Source organism: Lepisosteus platostomus, chromosome 8 (assembly GCF_059453375.1).
Source record: "Lepisosteus platostomus isolate fLepPlt1 chromosome 8, fLepPlt1.hap1, whole genome shotgun sequence".
Taxonomy (NCBI): domain Eukaryota; kingdom Metazoa; phylum Chordata; class Actinopteri; order Semionotiformes; family Lepisosteidae; genus Lepisosteus; species Lepisosteus platostomus.
The window spans coordinates 16196268-16218045 of NC_142618.1; the positions used below are offsets into that span (position 1 = coordinate 16196268).

General features: G+C 48.0%; 1 protein-coding gene across 4 annotated transcripts; it reads right to left on the bottom strand.

Moving 5' to 3' along the window:
• Positions 1–108: 108 nt before the first annotated feature.
• serping1 (serpin peptidase inhibitor, clade G (C1 inhibitor), member 1) lies at positions 109–21709 on the bottom strand. 4 transcript variants are annotated; one of them, XM_088642639.1, is made up of 16 exons: positions 21574–21707; positions 20702–20754; positions 17312–17357; positions 14219–14623; positions 12411–12583; positions 11679–11749; positions 10542–10687; positions 9007–9125; positions 8070–8140; positions 6720–6865; positions 5458–5697; positions 4645–4788; positions 3823–4026; positions 2271–2413; positions 1647–1869; positions 109–458 (listed from the first exon to the last, which is right to left on the bottom strand). In XM_088642639.1, exons 2-16 carry the CDS (start codon positions 20750–20752, stop codon positions 202–204), a joined length of 2439 nt encoding a protein of 812 aa, XP_088498765.1. In that variant the 5' UTR covers positions 20753–20754; positions 21574–21707; the 3' UTR covers positions 109–201. The 4 variants fall into 4 exon arrangements, with proteins under 4 accessions (XP_088498765.1, XP_088498768.1, XP_088498767.1 ...); XM_088642642.1 differs by lacking the exon at positions 14219–14623 and having other exon boundaries at positions 21574–21704; XM_088642641.1 differs by lacking the exons at positions 6720–6865; positions 8070–8140; positions 9007–9125 and having other exon boundaries at positions 21574–21709.
• Between the last annotated feature and the right edge of the window lie 69 nt (positions 21710–21778).

Here is a 21778-nt window from a genome sequence, read left to right on the forward strand (position 1 = left end):
TCAGGGATCTTGAGACCTGGGAAAGAGAGACACTCTGATCACAGGACAGAGAAGATTTTTTTGCTTCTGTCATTATTCTGCTGAAAAACAACACTCAGTCCCCCAGGGTGGCAGATCTCAATATCGGTTTATTATGCAGCTGCTGTCTTCCACTCCCACCTCCCTGCCTGAACCTCCTCCCCCCGCTCCCTCCTGTGCCCCTCAGCTCTGGCTGGGGTCCGCCACGCGGCCGATGAAGAGGGGGGCCCTGGCTTGGCCGCTCCACAGCAGGGTGATGAAGGGGTGCATGGCGGAGAAGGAGGAGAAGGAGCGAGCGAGGGAGATGGACGAGGCGCCAGCAGCCTCGACTCCATCCTCGTTCAGGGAGATGCGGGCTTGGTGACGGGCATCCGAGAGGGCCAGGATATCTTCTTCCACAAGACCACAGAGGTTTGGACTATCGAAGAGCACCCTTAGACCTGAGAGAGAGATTAATACAGCATTATACAGTACAGACACACTGGACACCACAGTACATTAACACTGCGCTGAGAGAGAGGGGTTAATACAGTCCAGACACACTGACTGGACACTCCAGTACATTAACACTGCACTGAGAGAGAGGGGTTAATACAGCACAGACACACTGACTGGACACTACAGTACATTAACACTGCGCTGAGAGAGAGGGGTTAATACAGTCCAGACACGCTGACTGGACACTCCAGTACATTAACACTGCACTGAGAGAGAGGGGTTAATACAGACCAGACACACTGACTGGACACTCCAGTACATTAACACTGCACTGAGAGAGAGGGGTTAATACAGTCCAGACACACTGACTGGACACTCCAGGACATTAACACTGCACTGAGAGAGAGGGGTTAATACAGTCCAGACACACTGACTGGACACTCCAGTACATTAACACTGCGCTGAGAGAGAGGGGTTAATACAGCACAGACACACTGACTGGACACTACAGTACATTAACACTGCACTGAGAGAGAGGGGTTAATACAGTCCAGACACACTGACTGGACACTCCAGTACATTAACACTGCACTGAGAGAGAGGGGTTAATACAGTACAGACACACTGGACACCACAGTACATTAACACTGCACTGGGAGAGAGGGGTTAATACAGTCCAGACACACTGACTGGACACTACAGGACATTAACACTGCGCTGAGAGAGAGGGGTTAATACAGTCCAGACACACTGACTGGACACTCCAGTACATTAACACTGCGCTGAGAGAGAGGGGTTAATACAGTACAGACACACTGACTGGACACTACAGTACATTAACACTGCACTGAGAGAGAGGGGTTAATACAGTCCAGACACACTGACTGGACACTCCAGTACATTAACACTGCACTGAGAGAGAGGGGTTAAAACAGTACAGACACACTGACTGGACACTCCAGTACATTAACACTGCGCTGAGAGAGAGGGGTTAATACAGTCCAGACACACTGACTGGACACTCCAGTACATTAACACTGCGCTGAGAGAGAGGGGTTAATACAGTCCAGACACCCTGACTGGACACTCCAGTACATTAACACTGCACTGAGAGAGAGGGGTTAATACAGTTTGGACACACTGACTGGACACTCCAGTCACTAGTGCAGTGTTAGAGGCCCCTATCTCACCCAGACTCTCCATCAGATGAAGCAGATCAGTTTTGGAGTCCAGTTTGAGGCGAGGCAAGGCCACTGTGGCCTCCTGGGGCTCCACACTCTCCATGGTCTTCACCAGCTTCGTCAGAGTCTCCAAGTTCAGCCTGTCCTCCACCTCCTTCAGAGCCGAGGTGGAGAAGACCGGAGGCAGGAACACATAGAGGCTGACATCTCCAGACAGGAGGAACCTGGCCACCTGAGAGAAGACAGAAGTTCGAGGCATATTGGAATGGTGGACATCATCCCCACCACACCCGGAAAAGCAATTCAATTTCACCCGGCTAAGAGAGGGCAGGGAGCAGAGCGAGCAGGATGGATTTATCTCTCACCCTCTCTTTTCTCTTTTGCTCCCAGACTCTGAGAACTTCAGCCCAGCTTCGGCAAATCAGATCATGGCAATCATCTCACATGAGAGGAGGCCGTTCAGCCTATCTGGCCTGTTTGGCAGTTAGATCGATCTCAAGATCTCCTTCAAATGTCTCTTGCAGGAAGCCAAAGCACCAGCTTCAATCACACGGCTGGGCAGCTTGTTCCATTCTCTAACCACCATGTGTGTAAAGGCTGTCAACCTTTTGTCTCAGTCCCCAATCCCAGTACCTTGGCCTTCAGCTCTGCGCTGTATTGGATGGCCAGCCTGTAGTTCTTGCTCTTCATGACTGGGACTCTGACATGCTTTCCCTCCAGCGTGATGAATGTCTTCTCTTCTGTCTCATTTTCATTGAACCGCATCTTCCACTTCCCTGTGGACACAGAAAGTCACTCATACTCTCTCTCTACCTGTGTCTAACCAAACCCTCCAATCTGATCCTGAGACTCACAGAGACTCACCTGCGTCTAGCCAAGCCCGCACTCTGATCCCGAGAGACTCCCTCTCCACCTGCGTCTAGCCAAGCCCGCACTCTGATCCCGAGAGACCCGCTCCTCGCCTGCGTCTAGCCAAGCCCGCACTCTGATCCCGAGAGACTCCCTCTCCACCTGCGTCTAGCCAAGCCCGCACTCTGATCCCGAGAGACTCCCTCTCCACCTGCGTCTAGCCAAGCCCACACTCTGATCCCGAGAGACCCGCTCCTCGCCTGCGTCTAGCCAAGCCCACACTCTGATCCCGAGAGACTCCCTCTCCGCCTACGTCTAGCCAAGCCCACACTCTGATCCCGAGAGACCCGCTCCTCGCCTGCGTCTAGCCAAGCCCGCACTCTGATCCCGAGAGACTCCCTCTCCGCCTGCGTCTAGCCAAGCCCACACTCTGATCCCGAGAGACTCCCTCTCCGCCTGCGTCTAGCCAAGCCCACACTCTGATCCCGAGAGACCCGCTCCTCGCCTGCGTCTAGCCAAGCCCGCACTCTGATCCCGAGAGACCCGCTCCTCGCCTGCGTCTAGCCAAGCCCGCACTCTGATCCCGAGAGACTCCCTCTCCACCTGCGTCTAGCCAAGCCCGCACTCTGATCCCGAGAGACTCCCTCTCCGCCTGCGTCTAGCCAAGCCCACACTCTGATCCCGAAAGACCCGCTCTCTGCCTGCATCTAGCCAAGCCCACCATTCTGATCCAGAGACACGCTTGACTCTAGCCAAGCTCTGCACTCAGATCCTGAACCACACTGTAGTGTAGCTGCAGGAGTAGCAGTCCCGGCACCTCCCTGAGAGGGTTCAGAGGAGTGTATCTGCCACGTCACCATGCTCCTGTATCTTTGCCCTGACAGACTTTCTCTGCCTGTGAGATGAATGGACTGCAAGGGGAGATCACAGGGCTTGTGCTGGATTCTGAGACTGAAGGGCTGCTTGTCATTCTAAGGCTTGTCATTCTAAGTCATTCTAAGGGGTCACTGGACCAGGAGGCAAGTCAGATCTCCATATGTGTTGACACCTGTGCATGCTACTCTGTCACTGTTTTGATTTAACCTCTCGAATAATATACATGTATAGATTAATTCATTAATTAACCTTATTACCACCCAGACAGGCATCAAAGAATTCCATCTACAGAAAGCCCAGAAAACACCTAATTTAAGTCATCAAGGTTAGCAAAACCCACTTCATCCCTGATTAACTTGAATCAGCTGCAGATGTCCCATCTCAGAGGTTTCTCATGGGTTTAAAGTGAGGAGATACATTCAGAAAAACAGTCCCCTCATGTAGCAGTAGAGAACAGTACCAATGTAGTAGATGGCATTCAGCAGCATGAACTCAGTGTTCTGCGGGACCGAGTCAACCAGATGCTTGATCTGATTGTGGGTTTTCTGGGCCACCCAATCATTGATCATCTGCAGGTTGGTGGCGCCGTTATTGGTCAACTGCTGAGGCTTTGCCCCGTAGAATTGCTGCGATTGGTCACCAAAGAAGTCTGTCAGTTTCAGCCCTGGAGGTAGAAGCAGAAAGAACAACAGGCCATTAGGTGAAGACCCAGGTCATTTGGCCGATGCCCGAGGTGTGATGATATCTGCAAACCCAGCAGGTCACTCAGCTGATGCCTGAGGTGTGGTGATATCTATAAACCCAACAGGTCATTCAGCCGATGCCTGAGGTGTGATGATATCTATGAACCCAACAGGTCATTCAGCTGATGCCTGAGGTGTGATGATATCTATGAACCCAACAGGTCACTCAGCTGATGCCTGAGGTGTGGTGATATCTGCAAACCCTGCAGGTCATTTAGCCGATGCCCGAGGTGTGATGATATCTGCAAACCCAGCAGGTCATTTAGCCGATGCCTGAGGTGTGATGATATCTGGGAACCTAGCAGGTCATTCAGCTGATGCCTGAGGTGTGATGATATCTGTGAACCCATTGGCCCGGACAGCCAGAATGCTCTCCTCTGACTTGTAACAGAGCTGCTATAATGGCACTAGTAGCACCTGCAGCACTACCAGAGCTATAACATTTTGTATATGATGATATCTGTGACCCCAGCAAGCTGTGGTCAGTGAGCCCGGCACTGTTCATCTCACACAGAGCAACGGGATCAGGCCCTGTGTACCAGGCTTATAGTAGATCCGGGAAGCCATCTCCACGCTGCCCCTCAGGTGCTTGGTCAGGCTCAGCACCTCCTCGTGGACACAGGTGAAGTTCTGGGGGAGAGACAACACATTCTCCAGCGTAGTCTGAGTGTCCCCCCGGGCACCTGGCAGGTGGAGAGAGACAGATGCTTCTCACTGTTTGGAAACAGTGCCTTTAGATCTCCGGACAGGAGGCACAGCTTTACATAAAAAAGTGGTGAGGGTGTGGAAGAAGATGCCCAGTCGCACTGTTGAAGCCGACACCGATTTGGTTCAAGACACAGCGGGATGAGATCCTGGGATCGATCTTCTCAATTGATCTCAAATGAGATAGGTGGTTATCTCATGGCCTCCTCTCAGCTGTATCCATTCTTACTGTCTCGTTAGATACTAGCCGTTACTGATACTAGAGGGGTTTAGAAAGGTGGTTAACAGGGAGAGACAGGGGAGACTCAGGACAGACAGAAGAGCTACTTTCATACTGAAAATGGCACAGAGACAAAAAAATGTATAATCCTGCAGACCGGGGTCCCACACTCCTGCTGCCTCAGTCCAACACAGCTTTATTGTGTCACTTAATCCCAAACTGAACCCACCGGTTTCATGACTGGAAGATTAAGAGAATGTTTTGTCTACTCAAACGTTTGAATTAAGAAAACAAACTTCTTGGTAAAGATTTGGTAAAAGTAGTAGCAAAGGAAGTAAGTGTTACAACTTCCTGTTTGCCGGATCTCGTGGGAACACCGCAGTGTCCGTGCTTAATAATATCGCTGGAACACAGCAGGCCCTCTCACCCAGCAGGAGGAGTGTCAGCAGCTCAGCGACGCTCACTGGCGATATCAGCATGTTCCCCTTGTCTTCGATTCGCCGGGCCTCCTTGTAGAAGTGCAGGGCGAACTCCGTCAGCGATTCTCCCAGAATCCCCCTGCCTGAGGCGGAGGGACCCTCCGTGCACAGCGGCCAGGGCTTGCTGTGGCCATGGCAATGTGATGGCGGAGTTGTTGGAGCTGGGGTTGCTGGGGGCGTTGGGGTTGCTGCACCAGTTTAGAGAGATAAAAACATGAATTTGCACTTGTCTGAGAATCTGCACGTACTGTACTTCTCAGCTGCCTTCCACATCAGAGAAGGATGTGAGTTATAGGAGTGATTCACCTTGTGGTACATGGAGTGCTAATCCGAGAGCAGGGGCTGAACAGTTCACACGGTAAAGATCATCACATAACATTTCAACAGCTCAAAGTTCAGAGTTCAAAGTTCAGAGGACAGGACAGTCCTCTAACATCAAACAGTAGTGGTGTGGTGATTGCTTACAGTCACTGTCATTTGTCCCTGACACTTGTCACTGTCACCGTCACTGTCAGAATCACTGTCACTTCTGGAGTTACCATTCACTCTCTAACCTCCCTCACCTGCTCGGCAGTCTGCTTATACAGACTGGGGAAGGGCACACGGCTGCTCCCTGCTCTACTGATTGCCGAGAGCCTCCATTTTGTAGCTGACAATTCTGCCATCTTGGTAGGAGCAAAATGCCCAAGCAGTGCAGTACTTTATGGGGATGATTATGTGTTTGGCAGGGTTGTGTTCTGAGTGCAGTTTGCCAGGGTAATGCAGGGTTGTGTCTGTTTGCTGGAGGGTTTCTGTACGTGTTGTGTGGCTTGGTGTGTTGGTTTGTTTAGCCCAGCTGTACTTCTGTTCTAATCTGCCACTGAATTCGAATTTCAGTGAATCAGCAACCTGTGACACAGTTAAGACAACAGCATCACTCGTACTCCCAGCCAAGGATAAAAGACACTCTTGTGCCTCATCGCACAAGAGCAATAAACCACAACCCGATAGGCAATTCAGGAACATCTGAATACAGCACACGCTTATCAGACATGATCACATTGCTACTTAAAAGCACAAAATAGATCTTTATGTCTTTTCTACTTATTTAGACAGAGCCTGATTGGTCACAGTTGAACCATGTGACCTCTGTCCTTGTATTCCAGACAAGCTCTGTGAATAAATGATGACTTCGAAGTGCTACATGTACATGGAGAGCAGACTTCCTTACCTGGGACAGTGATGGAGTTCAGGTCTATTGGTAACAGAACCGTGAAGTCCAACAGCGCCTTCTTCAGTGTTTTGATTAAATCATCCGAACCAGGAGCAGAACTCTGATGAAACACGAGCTCCATGTTGACAACGATGAATTCCTCACTGGACACACAGAGGAAAAACAAGGAGAGAAGCGACAGAGAGACAGACAGAAGGAATCACAGCCTGTCACTCTGCACTCAGTATGGTAATGAACTGTCAACATGATCTACTTACATGGAGTTCACAATACTGAACACTATAAACGTAGAGATGTACCGAACACCGCACTGACCAATTGTTTAGTGTGTTAATGAGCACTGCACTGTGTAACTCAGTAAATTAGGGCTGCACTGAGCACCGTGCTGCGTACTTCATTGTGTCATAGCTGTACTGAACACAGCACTGTGTATCTCATTGTGTTAGAGCCGTAATGAACATGATACTGTGTATCTCAATGTGTTAGAGCACTACTGAGCATTGTGTTATTTCAGTGTGCTAGAACACACTGGTCAGTGTCTGTATCAGAGATGTGTGGTCAGTGTCTGTATCAGAGATGTGTGGTCAGTGTCTGTATCAGACATGTGTGGTCAGTGTCTGTATCAGAGATGTGTGGTCAGTGTCTGTATCAGACATGTGTGGTCAGTGTCTGTATCAGACATGTGTGGTCAGTGTCTGTATCAGAGATGTGTGGTCAGTGTCTGTATCAGAGATGTGTGGTCAGTGTCTGTATCAGACATGTGTGGTCAGTGTCTGTATCAGAGATGTGTGATCAGTGTTTGTATCAGAGATGTGTGGTCAGTGTCTGTATCAGAGATGTGTGATCAGTGTCTGTATCAGAGATGTGTGGCCAGTGTCTGTATCAGAGATGTGTGATCAGCATCTGTATCAGAGATGTGTGATCAGCGTCTGTATCAGAGATGTGTGATCAGCGTCTGTATCAGAGATGTGTGATCAGCGTCTGTATCAGAGATGTGTGGTCAGTGTCTGTATCAGAGATGTGTGATCAGCGTCTGTATCAGAGATGTGTGATCAGTGTCTGTATCAGAGATGTGTGATCAGTGTCTGTATCAGAGATGTGTGATCAGTGTCTGTATCAGATGCTGGTTCCTTATAGACAGATTCAGACAGAATAGACATGATTCCAGCTGTTGATCGTCCTGTGCTGCTCCTGACTGGGACACAGGAGGAGCCTCAGGAGCTCCACCAGGATCATTGGGAATAACGATCTCATGGGTGTTCTCACCTCCCACATGGGAGACATGGGATTACACATGGGTCCAGTTACATCCCTAAACCAGCCTCAAAGGCACAGCCCAGCACCTACCCGACTTCTATCTTCTCCACTTCAGATTGAAGGAATGTGGTGAGATATTTTTCCTTGTACACATTGTTCACCTGCAAGAGAATTGGAGATGCTCTGGAGATGACACCATCTCTGGCTCTTGTCTGAGCACCCTGTCCTACAGGTACAGGAACTAGCAGTGACTGTTGTCTCTTGGCTAGCCGATCCTGACAGGGGGAGATGCCTGTGAGACTCAGCAGAGACCATATTTGGGAGGAGGACAAGGAAGAGGCACGGCTACAGTGAGAGCCCACAAGTATCCACCTGCCAAAGGAGCCAAGCAGTCACTGGAAAGACTGTGGAGGGCAGGTACTGCAGCACAGAGGTTCATGAGAAACTACCAGCTGGCAGGAGGCTGCTCAGTCTTACAAGGGTACTCAGCTAGTACTGGGTACATGTGGGTTTAAGTGTCTGTAGTCCCGTGTGACATTAGCTGGCACTGGGCATGTCTGGATATTATTATGCAGGAGACTGGATGAGGTTACCCAGCTGGCACAGGGCACGTAGGTTAACCATAGGCAGGAGGCTGCTAAGGTCTGTATGAATAGAACCAGCTGGCATTGGGATCGGCCGAGACGAGAGCCTCTGAAATTCTGTCTGTCTGGCAGTCAAGAGCCACGGAAGGACAGACAGGAAGACATCTCGGCTCTCTGAAAAGAGCACTGCTGCCCATCTCTCGTTGCCCAGTAAGCCCCTGGATAATCCTCAAGACTATGGGTGGAAAGTTGTCTAACAACTCAAAGATGTAATGAGGGAAGTACCACATGAATCTCTAATAGGACCACTGCTCTTCCTTAGAATATCAATGATGTAATTAGTGAGGTTCTGCAGGAATCTGGTATGAGGTCCACTACTCTCTATACTGTTATTATGTCAATACTCTAGATTCTAATACAGGTCAATCTTCACACACTCTCACCTCCTCAGTAAGTCCAGCCTTAAAGGTCTCAGAGACCTTGGACCCCACATCATCAAGACCTTTGTTTGTACTTAGATCCATGTTGAACTGGAGAGACAGGGTGGTCCCTGGTAATATGCCTGCAATGTAGAAGACAGCGTTATCGAAGCCCAGACTGAAGATCAATGACCGGTTCAAGTATCAATCCAAGAATCAAACTTCAATGGCAATATCAACAATCAAAACCAAGAGAAAAGTGTAATATACAGATGGTATGTATTATGCGAATGGCATTCCACTTGTACCAGCTAACTGAAGAAAACAGTGTTCTGGAAAGATCAGTCACAACAGAGCAGCAGTGGTTTAAAAAAATGCAAAGAAGGCAGGAGATGTCATAATAATCAACTCGTTAAAGTACAATAAAGCCAATGAAACCTTTAAAGAATCCAGCCTCAATAGGTCCACACTGATAAACTGCTCCCTTTAGACCCAGGAACACATGCATGATTTTGTTATGGAAAAAGAGTAAAATCAGTCAAAGACATATTATTACAAAAATAAATGATTTTAGAAGAAGAAAAGAGAACTACGCTGCAGACTGTGTTCCATCAGGTGATAGATATAAGTGATCACTGACAGCATACTTCTTCTCAAACTGTGAGCCCACAGTCCCCTCAGCAGAGACTGGGCATCAGAGGCAGGACTGGCACTGCAATATTCTCAGACTGTGAGCCCACAGTAGCCTCAACACAGACTGGGCATCAGAGGGAGGACTGGCACTGCAATATTCTCAGACTGTGAGCCCACAGTACCCTCAACACAGACTGGACATCAGAGGGAGGACTGGCACTGCAATATTCTCAGACTGTGAGCCCACGGTACCCTCAACACAGACTGGACATCAGAGGGAGGACTGGCACTGCAATATTCTCAGACTGTGAGCCCACGGTACCCTCAACACAGACTGGACATCAGAGGGAGGACTGGCACTGCAATATTCTCAGGCTGTGAGCCCACAGTACCCTCAACACAGACTGGGCATCAGAGGCAGGACTGGCACTGCAATATTCTCAGGCTGTGAGCCCACAGTACCCTCAACACAGACTGGGCATCAGAGGGAGGACTGGCACTGCAAAATTTGTACAGTATGTAGGAAATCACCCCCAGTCACACACAATCTTTCTTCCCCTCCAGGACACCTCCTGAATTCCAAGACACCTCCTATGATCCTCAATTTGTGGGGAATTACTCTGTATTTGGGAGAGCTCTCTGATCCCCACCTCTTCCTGTATCTGGAAGATCTCTCTGATTCCACGACAGTCCCTATGTATTTGAGAGAGCTCTCAGACTCCTGGGCACTGTCTCTGTATCTGGGACAACTCTCTGATCCCTACACACTCTCTGTATCTGGGACAGCTCTCCGATCTTCACACTCTCTCTGTATCTGGGAGAGCTCTCAGACTCCTGGACACTCTTGCTGTATCTGGGGCAGCTCTCTGATCCCCACACACTCTCTGTATCTGGAAGAGCTAACATGATTCCAGACCTGCTCTTACCTGGGGCAGTGATGGAGTTCAGGTCTATTGGTAACAGAACCGTGAAGTCCAGCAGCGCCTTCTTCAGGGTTTCGACAAAATCGTCCAAACCAGGAGCATGATTCTGATGAAACATGAGCTCCATGTTGACAACGATGAATTCCTCACTAGACACACAGGAAAAACAAAGAGAGAAGAGACAGAGAGACAGAAGGAATCACAGCCTGTCACTGCACTCAGTATGGTAATGAACTGTCAACCCAGTCTTCTTCCCTAGAGCTCACAATACCAAACACTATACACAACAACTAGAGGTGTACTGAACACTGTACAACCAATGACTTAGTGTGTTAGAGCAGTGATGAACACTTTAGTGACCAACGATTCAGTGTGTTAGAGCTGTATTGAACAGATAACAACCATTGACTCAATGGTTTTGCAGCAGTACTGCGCACTGCAATGTGTCACGCAGTGCGTTAGAAGTATAGAACACTGTACTGACCAATAACTCATTGTGTTAAAGCGTGACAGAACACTACACTGTCCATTCACTCAGAGTCTTGGAGATATACTGAGCACCGTACTGTGTAACTCAGTGTGTTAGAGCTGTACTGAACACTATACCGAACAATGACTGTTATACAAAACAGTCATTGTGTCATAATAAATAATCCTTATGTTTATATAATACTTTCCTGGACACTCCACTCCAAGCTTTTTACAGGTAATGGGGATCCCCTCCACCACCACCAGTGTGCAGCCCCACCTGGATGATGCGACAGCAGTCATAGTGCACCAGTACTCTCACCACACACCAGCTCTCAGTGGAGAGGAGAACAGAGTGATGAAGCCTGTTCAGAGTTGGGGATTATTATGAGGCCATGAGTGGTAAAGACCAGGGACACCAGGGATCACACCCCTACATGTTTTTGAGAAATGTCCTGGGATTTTTAATGACCACAGAGAGTCAGGACCTCGGTTTTACATCTCATCCATGTGTTGGAGTTGTACTGAACACTGAGCTATGTAACTCAGTGTGTTAGAGCTGTGCTGAGCTCTGCACTATGGGTTTCAGGGGTGTTATTGTCCCTCAAATGCGAGACTAGGGATCGGTACAAGTTTATTAAAATGGCCTCGAAGGCACAGCCCAGCTCTTACTCGAGTTTTGTCTCTGTCACTTTGGAACGATGGAATTTAGAGTCATATTTCTTCTTGTACGCCTTCTCCACCTGCAAGAGAATCAGAGATGGTCTGGAGTTTACTTCCTCTCTTTCGGGCTCTGGGTACTGTCACCCAGACACCAGATTGCAGGAAGATGCTTTCGAGGAACTACACTATCAGTGTAACCTGAACCACACTCACATTCAACCCATTTCCATGACAAGGCAATCTGGCAGGAAAATGGCTGTTAATGACCACCTACCTCATTTAGTACAGTGTGAGAGCAGAACTCATGTCACACTCTTGCACACTCTCACACACTCTCACAGAAATTACTGTCTCAAGACTCGGCACTGCTTGTGTTTGCTCCCCTGGCTTTTTGACCTCGACCTTGAAGAGTCCTTGTATATCTCTTTTTGGATTTCACTTGAAGATATCTCCTGGTTCTGGACTTTGTTTTGCTTGTTTCAGCTTTGTCTCTCGGATTGTCCCATGCAGTGTCTTTCTATTACTTCCTGGCTATGAACTTTGCTACGTTTTGGATTACTTTCCTGGATTGTGATTAGTTGAACATTCACTTTGGAACTCTGCTCTCCAGCTATGAGCCCTGCTATCCCTTTGACTCCTCCACTGAATGGCAGACCACAGAGGTCTGTACTAGGACTCCTGTTTTATGATATCAAAGCTCTTGATTCGTATATAGGGAAATCTAGAATCTCACACTCTCACCTGTTCAGTAACTCTATCCCTGAAGGTGTGGGAGATGAACTTCTCAACATCAAGTACTTTGAGAAAAGGTAGCTTCATCTTGAACTGGAGAGGCAGGGTGGTCTCTGTTTTTGAGGCCGCAGTAGTAGGCACAAAACGTTTGGTGTTAGGGCTTTCCAGTGATTCAGCTGTGTCTGTCGTATCAAGAAGACCACAGAAAAGATCTCCAGCATATTAGAACTCCAGCCAACTAAGAAAATGATTCTTAGTGTTTGGATTCAGAATTGCTTAATATTAAATGGAGTGTACAGACTACAGTCAAAAGCTCAAACTGAGGTCAAAATTCAATTTGGGGTAGTGTAGTTATTGGAGTACCACAAGGCTCTGTACTGGGACCTCTCTTCTTCTTACTTATATCTATGATGTGATTAGTGGAGTACCACAGGGGTCTGTACTAGGTTCACTTTACTTTAAACTCTATTACAGTTAGTGAACTTTGCGGAGGATTCCGAAAAAGCAGGATCAGCAAACACTGTTGAAGCAGCACCTGAAATTCAGAAGCATTTCAATAAAATTCATAACTGGACAAATATCTGACAGATGCTGTTTAATGTGGACAAGAGCAGGTTTTTTTATTAAGGTTGTTTAAATGTAAATTGCATGTCATACTCGCCCCAGCTAGACAGCTGTTAAACAAGCATTACCAAGCCGACCAGCAAATTTGCTATTCACCTGTCAGCCGGTTGCCGTAACTATCAGCTCAGGCAGAAACTCTGTTCCACCTGCATTCACGTTATAACCACGCCTGTCTCATGAAGAGTAGACTGTTAAGGTTTTTCCTTGTCAGTGCTCTGGTCTCTGTTGTGGAGTTTTGTTCAGAGCCTAATCTTCATGCCCTAGTTCTTGTGTTTCTCCCTGGAATCTCGACCCTCTTGTCTCGATAATTTTTCTCCTGTTTTTTTCCCTTTGTTCTTTGAACTGTGATCTGCTGTGTCTCTGTGTCTACCAGGCTATGCACCTTGTTCTTTACTACGACTCTGGACTCTATTCATTACCCTGCCTGTTTGTGCCTGCTCTGCCCTGCATTTGGGGTCTTCAAGTGACCCGCAGATGCTGTATAACATTACATGCTACATACAAAATGGGAAATATTGAGGTGTTTTCAGGCATCAGTTACATCTTCTACACAGTGGGGAAGTAATAAAAAGGGCAAACACAATGCTAGGACATATATTTATAAACACAGAATTCACTAGATGTTTTGATAAAACTGCACAATGCTCTAGGAAGCTATGAACAGTTTTAACTGTTTGATTGCTTTAGTCTTAAAGGAATGTCCTACACTGACAGACTGAAGGAACTGAATCTCTTCAGTCTGAAGAAAATGTCCTACACTGGAGGCTGAAGGAACTGAATCTCTTCAGTCTGAAGGGAATGTCCCACGCTAACAGACTGAAGGAACTGAGTGTCTTTAGTCTTAAGGGAGTGTCCCACACTGACAGGCAGAAGGAACTGAGTCTCTTTAATCTGAAGGAAATGTACTACAATGACGTTATGACAGAGACTCACTGACATACTCAGTCACTGATAGACACACAACTCTTATGTACTGTAGGCATGTCTAAGAAGATGAAAAGCAATGTTTAGAAAAGTCAGTATCTATACTGTTGCAAGTATTTTCTCTTGTGTGATGTACAGTACAGTATCTTCACCTCTCAGGATCAGGCCTGGGGGAATGCTGGAGCAGCTCTGGTTATTGAGGTTATCTGTTCTTGCCCCTGGGAGAGCTCTGATCCTGGAGAGAGTGGAGTGAGATTGAAGACACTCACCTGTCACTGTCAGATTCATTCCTGGTCCTGGGATTGCGATCTCACTGGAGGAACCTGGTCTGTACTTGTCACAGTAATAGACCCCAGAGTCCCCCAGGGTCAGGTTGTCTATTCTGATGGACTTGTCTGTTAGATGGTTCTCTAATATAAAGGACACGTGGGGGTCTCTGATGTCACTTCCTGTACTGAAGAATAGCTGTCTGCCTCTGCCTGTGTCTCTGCTCCACCTCACTGCTCCAACCCTTGTATCACGGACAGTACAGTTGAGAGTGACCGACTGCCCCTCAGTCCCAGTGACCAGACTCGGGACCTGAGTGATCACACCTTCACCCATCACAGCTCCTGGAAGACAACGCTGGTCTCCTGTCAGTGTCAGCTGACAGACAGCAGGAGGTGCACTTTTCCCTATAGTTCAGAGAATACAGTAAGTCAGTATTCACCTGAGCTTCAACAGATCTTTTTTTAATCAACCTGTCCTTAATTACTCAGTATGCCATTTCTGTTTCTACTGGCATCCGTGAATCTGTATTAAAACTCAAAAAGATATCATTGATGACAATAATTACAATAATAGTAGAACCTTTCACCATGAAGGATCCTAAAGATCTCAACACACAGTACAGACCCACTTCTGCCACACAGATCAGCCCCACTGCACATAGATCAGGGCGGCAGAGAGGAACTGCTGCACCAAGGGGATTGGGGGTGATCTGGGGTACTGGACTTCACCCAGTGAAGTGACACACAGCAGCCCCACTGCACACAGATCAGGGCAGCAGAGAGAAACTGCTGCATCAGGGGGATTGTGGGTGATTACAGTGAGCCCTGAGGGGGTTCTGACAGGACACTAGGGCCATCCCCCCTAATTTTAGGATAAGATTTTAATGAGCAACCCGTCAGGACTTCAGTTTAATGTCTCACTGGAAGAACAGCGCCTTCTACAGGACAATGCCTGTGATCTCCACACTGGAGAAGATGGCTTGGGCATTCTGGGAAGAGTGCCATCTGCTGAGGGCAGGAGAAGAGCACATGCCACCGGTCTCCACCTGCGATCGGCAGGAAGAGAGGTGTGTGGGTCAGCTGACTGCAGCCTACAGGCAGAGGGTTGTGTCTGGTTCCTCAAGTCTTTACGGCTTGGCCAGAGATAACCCTGCTGCAACACGGCTGAAATGTAAAATAAGCAAGTCCAGCTGGAGCTCTGGGCCACTGGACTCACAGGTGTGAACTCCTTGGTAAACTGATTTCACTGTTGCAGCACCTGCGGGGCTCAGAGCAGCTCATTCACGATCATGCAGATCAGATTTGCAATGTGATTATAGACCAGGCCCTGTCGTTTAACAGCTATTATAGTAAGAGAAAGGAAGAGGACCAGAGTGATGGAACAGCTTCGTACCTCTGTACCTGGGCAATAGAATAGAGAGCAAACCCCCTCCCACTCCTGTCTCCTCACTCTCCTGTCTCTTCACTCTCCTGTCTCCTCACTCTCCTGTTTCCTCCCACTCATGTCTCTTAACTCTCCTGTCTCCTCACATTCCTGTCTCCTCCCAGTCCTGTCTCTATTTGTCAGTGTGACAGTGTGATGAGTGTGTCTGTGATGAGTGTGTAAGTGTGATGAGTGTGTCTGTGTGATGAGTGTGTCAGTGTGATGAGTGTGTCTGTGATGAGTGTGTCAGTGTGATTAGTGTGTCTGTGTGATGAGTCTGTCACTGTAATGAGTGTGTCTGTGATGAGTGTGTAAGTGTGATGAGTGTGTCAGTGTAATGAGTGTGTCTGTGATGAGTGTGTCAGTGTGATGAGTGTGTCAGTGTGATGAATGTGTCAGTGTGATGAGTGTGTCAGTGTGATTAGTGTGTCTGTGTGATGAGTCTGTCTGTGTGATGAGTCTGTCACTGTAATGAGTGTGTCTGTGATGAGTGTGTCTGTGTGATGAGTGTGTCAGTGTGATGAGTGTGTCTGTGATGAGTGTGTCAGTGTGATGAGTGTGTCTGTGATGAGTGTGTAAGTGTGATGAGTCTGTCACTGTAATGAGTGTGTCTGTGATGCGTGTGTAAGTGTGATGAGTGTGTCAGTGTGATGAGTGTGTCAGTGTGATGCACGTGTCTGTGCAGAGAATAGTGCTAATTCACACGCGAGCCTGCACAAAGTAACAAGAACATGTCTGCAGCTTCCTTCTGCACTTTGGCACTCAACAAACAACCCTGTGTGGGAGTATTGATCAGCGCTGGTTTTGATGGGTCACTCATTAACTTCCACACACTGGTGCTGCTGGCTGACCTGCATCTGATTCAATAATATTAAACAGCAAAACAAAGCTGGGGGTGCTTCAGGAAGACTAGGTGAAATCACCAGCCCTGTTGTAGGAATTTGGGGCTATTTTTGTAATATGTGGGGAGACAGCTAATTTCAGTGTCCCATTTGTTTATAAACCTTGATATACAGCCAGTTAGATTCAAACTCTCAACCTCTAGTTTCCATGAGCCATGAGCTGAAGAGCTCAGGCAGCAGACAGGGCACAGTACAATGGTCACCCCAAAAGAGTTTCCTGGCGGCAGCTTGAAGAAGACACCCTGGCCCAGCTGGAGCACGTGTGGGGAAATCTTTTAGCTCCAGAGGGATCCCAAGACTGGGAATCCTGGGTTCGTGTTTGCTGGGGCTCTTGTGGCTGTGTGGGGGCCCTGCTGCTTTTGCAGGACTGCCATTTTCTCTGTTACCCATCATGCATCAGCTGTAACAGTGTGCGGGGCTGGTGGTGTGTAATCACTGTGAGTCATGACGGCGCCAAGCCCTCTCTCCCCTCGTTTCGGTTTCAAATTTACTTCCAGCTCTGCAAGCATCTGAACAACATCTCCCTGAAAACTACCCTCCAGGAGGACCCTCAAGGTGTTTCACTCCAAAACAGCTAGAATTTTCATTTTTGACCAAACAAAGGGACAGAATGCCAAGAATTCCTCTTTGAGCGCCAGAACTGTCTCCCTCCCGACCAGCAGAAGACTGAGAAAAGATCTGAGCTCCAGAGCTTTCAGGACACGTGTCGGTGTGTCATCCTGACTTGTTGTCCAGCCCCCCTGCCCCCACTCACGCCTCCTGTCTCACCGTGCGTGTGCTGGTGGCTGGTCTTGTCGGACTCTCCTGCCTTGCCCTGTGAGAAGACAGAAACAACGTCAGTGTGGCGATTATCTTCAAGATAATCTTCCAGAAGCACAAATGATAGTAAGGCCTTTGCAGTTTATCCCAAAACGTCTCATTCTCAAGCAGTAGGTGCTCCGCTGAGGAATCCCTAGTGCCCCTGAACTTCCAAGAGTTCCAAGAGTTCCAAGGGTCAGTCTAGAGTGGGGTTTAAGCCAAACACTCTACTTTCACAAAGAGACATGGGTGGCCAAGTGCTCACAACCTCAGTTCCACGTCACCTCCCTCGCCAGCATACTGGAGAGGTGGTTCGGACATTGGGGTCCAGGGGGAAGAGCACCACCTGCTGGTCCATCACTGCTATTACCTCCCATCCCCTCAGCATCTGGGGCTTGACCAGATCAGGTGGGAAAACTCTTGTAGCAGCTCTTGGAGTCCCTGTCCAGAGTCAAATAAGCTTTGCTATTGGATAATTGTAGATGAAATTCTCTGGGGACAGGAGAGCAGTGACAACACTGCAGGGGATAGGCAGGTCTGAAAGCCTAAAGTGTTCAAGCACCACCTCCACCACTTTGACTGACACACGCGGAATACCTGGAGCTGTGAGTGAGACACACAGAGGACACCTGGGACTGGGAGTGAGACACTTAGATGACACCTGGGTCTGGAGTGAGACAGACACACAGAGGACACCTGTGGCTGGAGTGAGACAGAACCACAGAGGACACCTGAGCATGGAGTGAGACAGACACAAAGAGGACACCTGAGCCTGGAGTGAGACAGACACACAGAGGACACCTGGGACTGGAGTGAGACAGACATAGGATGGGGGTGAGATATATGGAAGAGTGCAGCTTTTCTGCAGATGAGAGAGGGAGACTGTCATGGAAGTCAGGGGCTAGCCATGGAGAGAGACCGGCGAGACAGGAGGACCATATGCGTAGAGGCTGGAACAGAGCAAACATGGGGGTTCAGTCCAGTTGGAACGAGACATAAGCCCTCAGGTAGCGGACGTGAGACGACCTGGTGAGGCGAGCCTCTCGACAACCAGTCACAATGCTGAGCCAGGAGGATAGAGAGACCCGGAAATATAAAGCCCCAGACAGCAAGACACATCGGAAGAACAAGAACAGCACAGGGAAACTAAGAACAGGACAGAGCAGGAGCGCCCTCTAGCTGTAGAGGGTGTGACAGAGACAGAGTGACACTGTGACAATGGGATAGGGTGACAGTGTGACAGTGTGACACTGGGAGACGGAAACAATATGATAGTGTGACAATGTGACACTGTAACAATGTGAGAATGAGAAAATGTGACAATGTCACACTGTTACAGTGTGATGTAGCGGCAATGCTTGTTAATAAGGCAGAATTAAGTGTTGCTGTGCTTTCCCAAATGAGGCCCCATCTCTCTCTTCATCTCTGTGGTGCTGCCACAGAGAAACTATGCATGCAGGCTGATTTAAAGATGTTTTCTTTTGATAAGGGACAGCTCCCAAATGGGGATGCACTTAGCTAAGCCTGGCTATCATGATCAATGGTCATCCATTGGCGCCTATCTGTCTAGGGAGTGCCAGATGGACATCTGGACTGCATTCCTAGGTGTCAGGAGTAAGTGACTCATATCTCACCTTGATCAACCAATCAGAGACTGGTAGGGCCGAGTAACCCACGTGGGACTCTGATGCCCATGAAACTTTCAGCCAATGAAAGAGCTGAAGTTCCTCCAGGTAAAAACAGGCAACACAGAGAGCCTGTAGTAGACTATTCTGAGACTATTCTAAAGAGAATTCTGAAGAATTCCAGGGCAGGACGGCCCAGGAGCAGAAGGCTCCCAAGGGCAGGACATTCTCGCAGCGCGCCTCCTGACCATCCTGAGACTCAGCCCGGACCACCACGGAATGGCCAGTGTGTCCGAGTGCCAGAACTTTCCTTTGTTCTAAGAGTCGAGAGCGGAGGTTGCCAGAGAGTAACCAGAGGATCCACCCGAGGTTAGCATCAGCAGCAGGCCTCGTGAACAGGTCGGAACTGTGGACAGCTGAATCACTATTCAGAACTAGCGCTTCATCAGGAACGAACCGGTCCTCTTCCTGACTTGCTGGGATCCACAGTCATCTTTTCTCCAGTGCACAAACTTTTCTAGTTAAAGCCAACACTAACTAGCCGGTCAGTGAGCATCAGCAGCGCAATGTCGCAAGCAGCACAGCACAGCCTGGCACCGAGCCAGAGAGCGCGGATTGGACAGCAACAGCCAGCAACTGTTTCTTTGTGCCCGCAGGAGATCTGAATCCCCAGAGATTGGATGAGTATTCAACTTCAATGCATTACTGCTCGAGAATTCAATTGTTATCCCAACCAGTTGATATCAATTTAATTCCTAAGAGTTATGTACTTGTTTTCAGTATCTAATGTAGAAGTTGTAACCAAGTTCACTTTATGAAACGGTCTAAAAGAATGATATACTGAACGTATGTCCTCTTGATATATGTAACACTTCGTAACTGACTGAATATATACCTTTTGTATTCTGATAACCCTCTTGATAAGATCTGTTAGGTTTATATGCATATTCTATGTATTAATAAATGTATCCTCGTGTATTAGTACCTGTGTGTGTGCGTTGTTCGAGTTATATCGCATTGTTGGATTCTAAGGCCATCAAAAGAATCATTTTGTGATTTACGGCTACAATTAATAATTGTTCCCGTAAATGCCCAAACCCTACAGAACTGGTGCCTTCAGAGAGCACACTACAGTGACAATTTGAAACTGTGACAATGTGACACTATAACAATGTGACAATGAGACACTCGGAGACTGTGACAATGCAGCAGTGTGACAATGTGACACTGTAGCAATGTGAGAATGAGAAAATGTGACAATGTGACACTGTTACAGTGTGACAATGTGAAACTGTGACAATGCGACACTGGGAGACTGTGACTGACAATGCAACAGTGTGACAATGTGACACTGTTACAGTGTGAGAATGTGAAATTGTGACAGTCTGACACCTGGCGACTGTAACAATGTGACAATGAGACACTTGGAGACTGTGACAATGCAGCAGTGTGACAATGTGACACTGTAGCAATGTGAGAATGAGAAAATGTGACAATGTGACACTGTTACAATGTGACAATGTGAAACTGTGACAATGCGACACTGGGAGACTGTGACTGACAATGCAACAGTGTGACAATGTGACACTGTTACAGTGTGAGAATGTGAAATTGTGACAGTCTGACACCTGGCGACTGTAACAATGTGACAATGAGACACTCGGAGACTGTGACAATGCAGCAGTGTAACAATGTGACAATGCAATGGTGTGATACAATGACAGCGAGTTGTTACCTCGGCGAGCAGCAGAAGTGTGAAGACGCTCAAGATCCACAATGTCCTCATGTCTAAAGACAGAGGAATAAGGAGAGAGTGAAATACAGGCAGGAGCAGACAGGAACAGCGACCTCTCCTGGGCTCCAGACCAATTACTTTTACAAATCCTGCTAAAACACAGGCTTGAGAAATAAAGAAGAGTCTAGGATAATTAGTCAGTATTAGTGTAACGAAGAAACCAGCGCCCTCCATCTTCCCCTCTGTCTGTCCCTGACACTCAGCCTGTGTCTGTCTCTCAAACAGACTCAAGAGTTTCACTGGCATATCTACGCAATTACAAAAACAGGATAACATTGTTGAGAGTCAGGCTCACTCTCTGTTCCTCAGCCTGTGACAGGAGATCACATACTGGGCTGCAGCTCTATTGTGATTCCTCCACCAGCATGTTTGGAAGTCGCTGGGAGATGCGGAAATTCTGGGATTCGATTTATTATTTTTCAGGAATAATATTTGTCTAATCCGAGAGTATTTCTCACAACGCAGTAGATCTCTCCCTCTGTTTTCTTTTGCTGGTAGTGGGAGCACAGCCTGTCCTCTCTGGACAGTGAGGTCTACCTGTTTCGCCCAGTTTCTAGTCCAGCCTGTGGTCACTGAGCCTGTCCTCTCTGGACAGTCAGGTCTGTCTGTGTCCAGTTTCTATGTCCAGGCTGTGGTCACTTGTGCTGGAGTGAGAGAGTGAGACTACCCCTCTGGACAGTCAGGCCTGCCTATCTCCAGTTTGAAGTTCAGGCTGTCATTGCTGAGTCTGTCCTTTCTGGACAGTCGTCTGTCTATGTCCAGTTTCTATATCCAGGCTGTGGTCATTGAGCCTTTTTCCCTTTCAGACTTACCTCTCTCTCAGTGCTCGTCAGTGTTGACTCTCAGACTGTCTGACTGTGTTTCTGTGAGAAATGCCCTCTCTTTCTCTCTCTCGATCCTGATTGGTCGATACAGCTCTTCAAGTCTAACAGAGATGATTGTGAGAGAGGGAGAGGGAAGGGAGGGTTAAAATGTTAACCAGCAAGGTAATAATTAATACTGTCGCTCACAAAACAC

Coding starts and splice junctions, on each gene's coding strand:
- serping1 (XM_088642639.1), bottom strand. CDS start 20,752: ATGAGGACATTGTGGATCTTGAGCGTCTTCACACTTCTGCTGCTCGCC. Junction 8,141..9,006: donor AGGCTGGACTTACTGAGGAG/GTGAGAGTGTGT, acceptor ATTCTCTTGCAG/GTGAACAATGTGTACAAGGA. Junction 4,789..5,457: donor GCTGACACTCCTCCTGCTGG/GTGAGAGGGCCT, acceptor TCCACCTGCCAG/GTGCCCGGGGGGACACTCAG.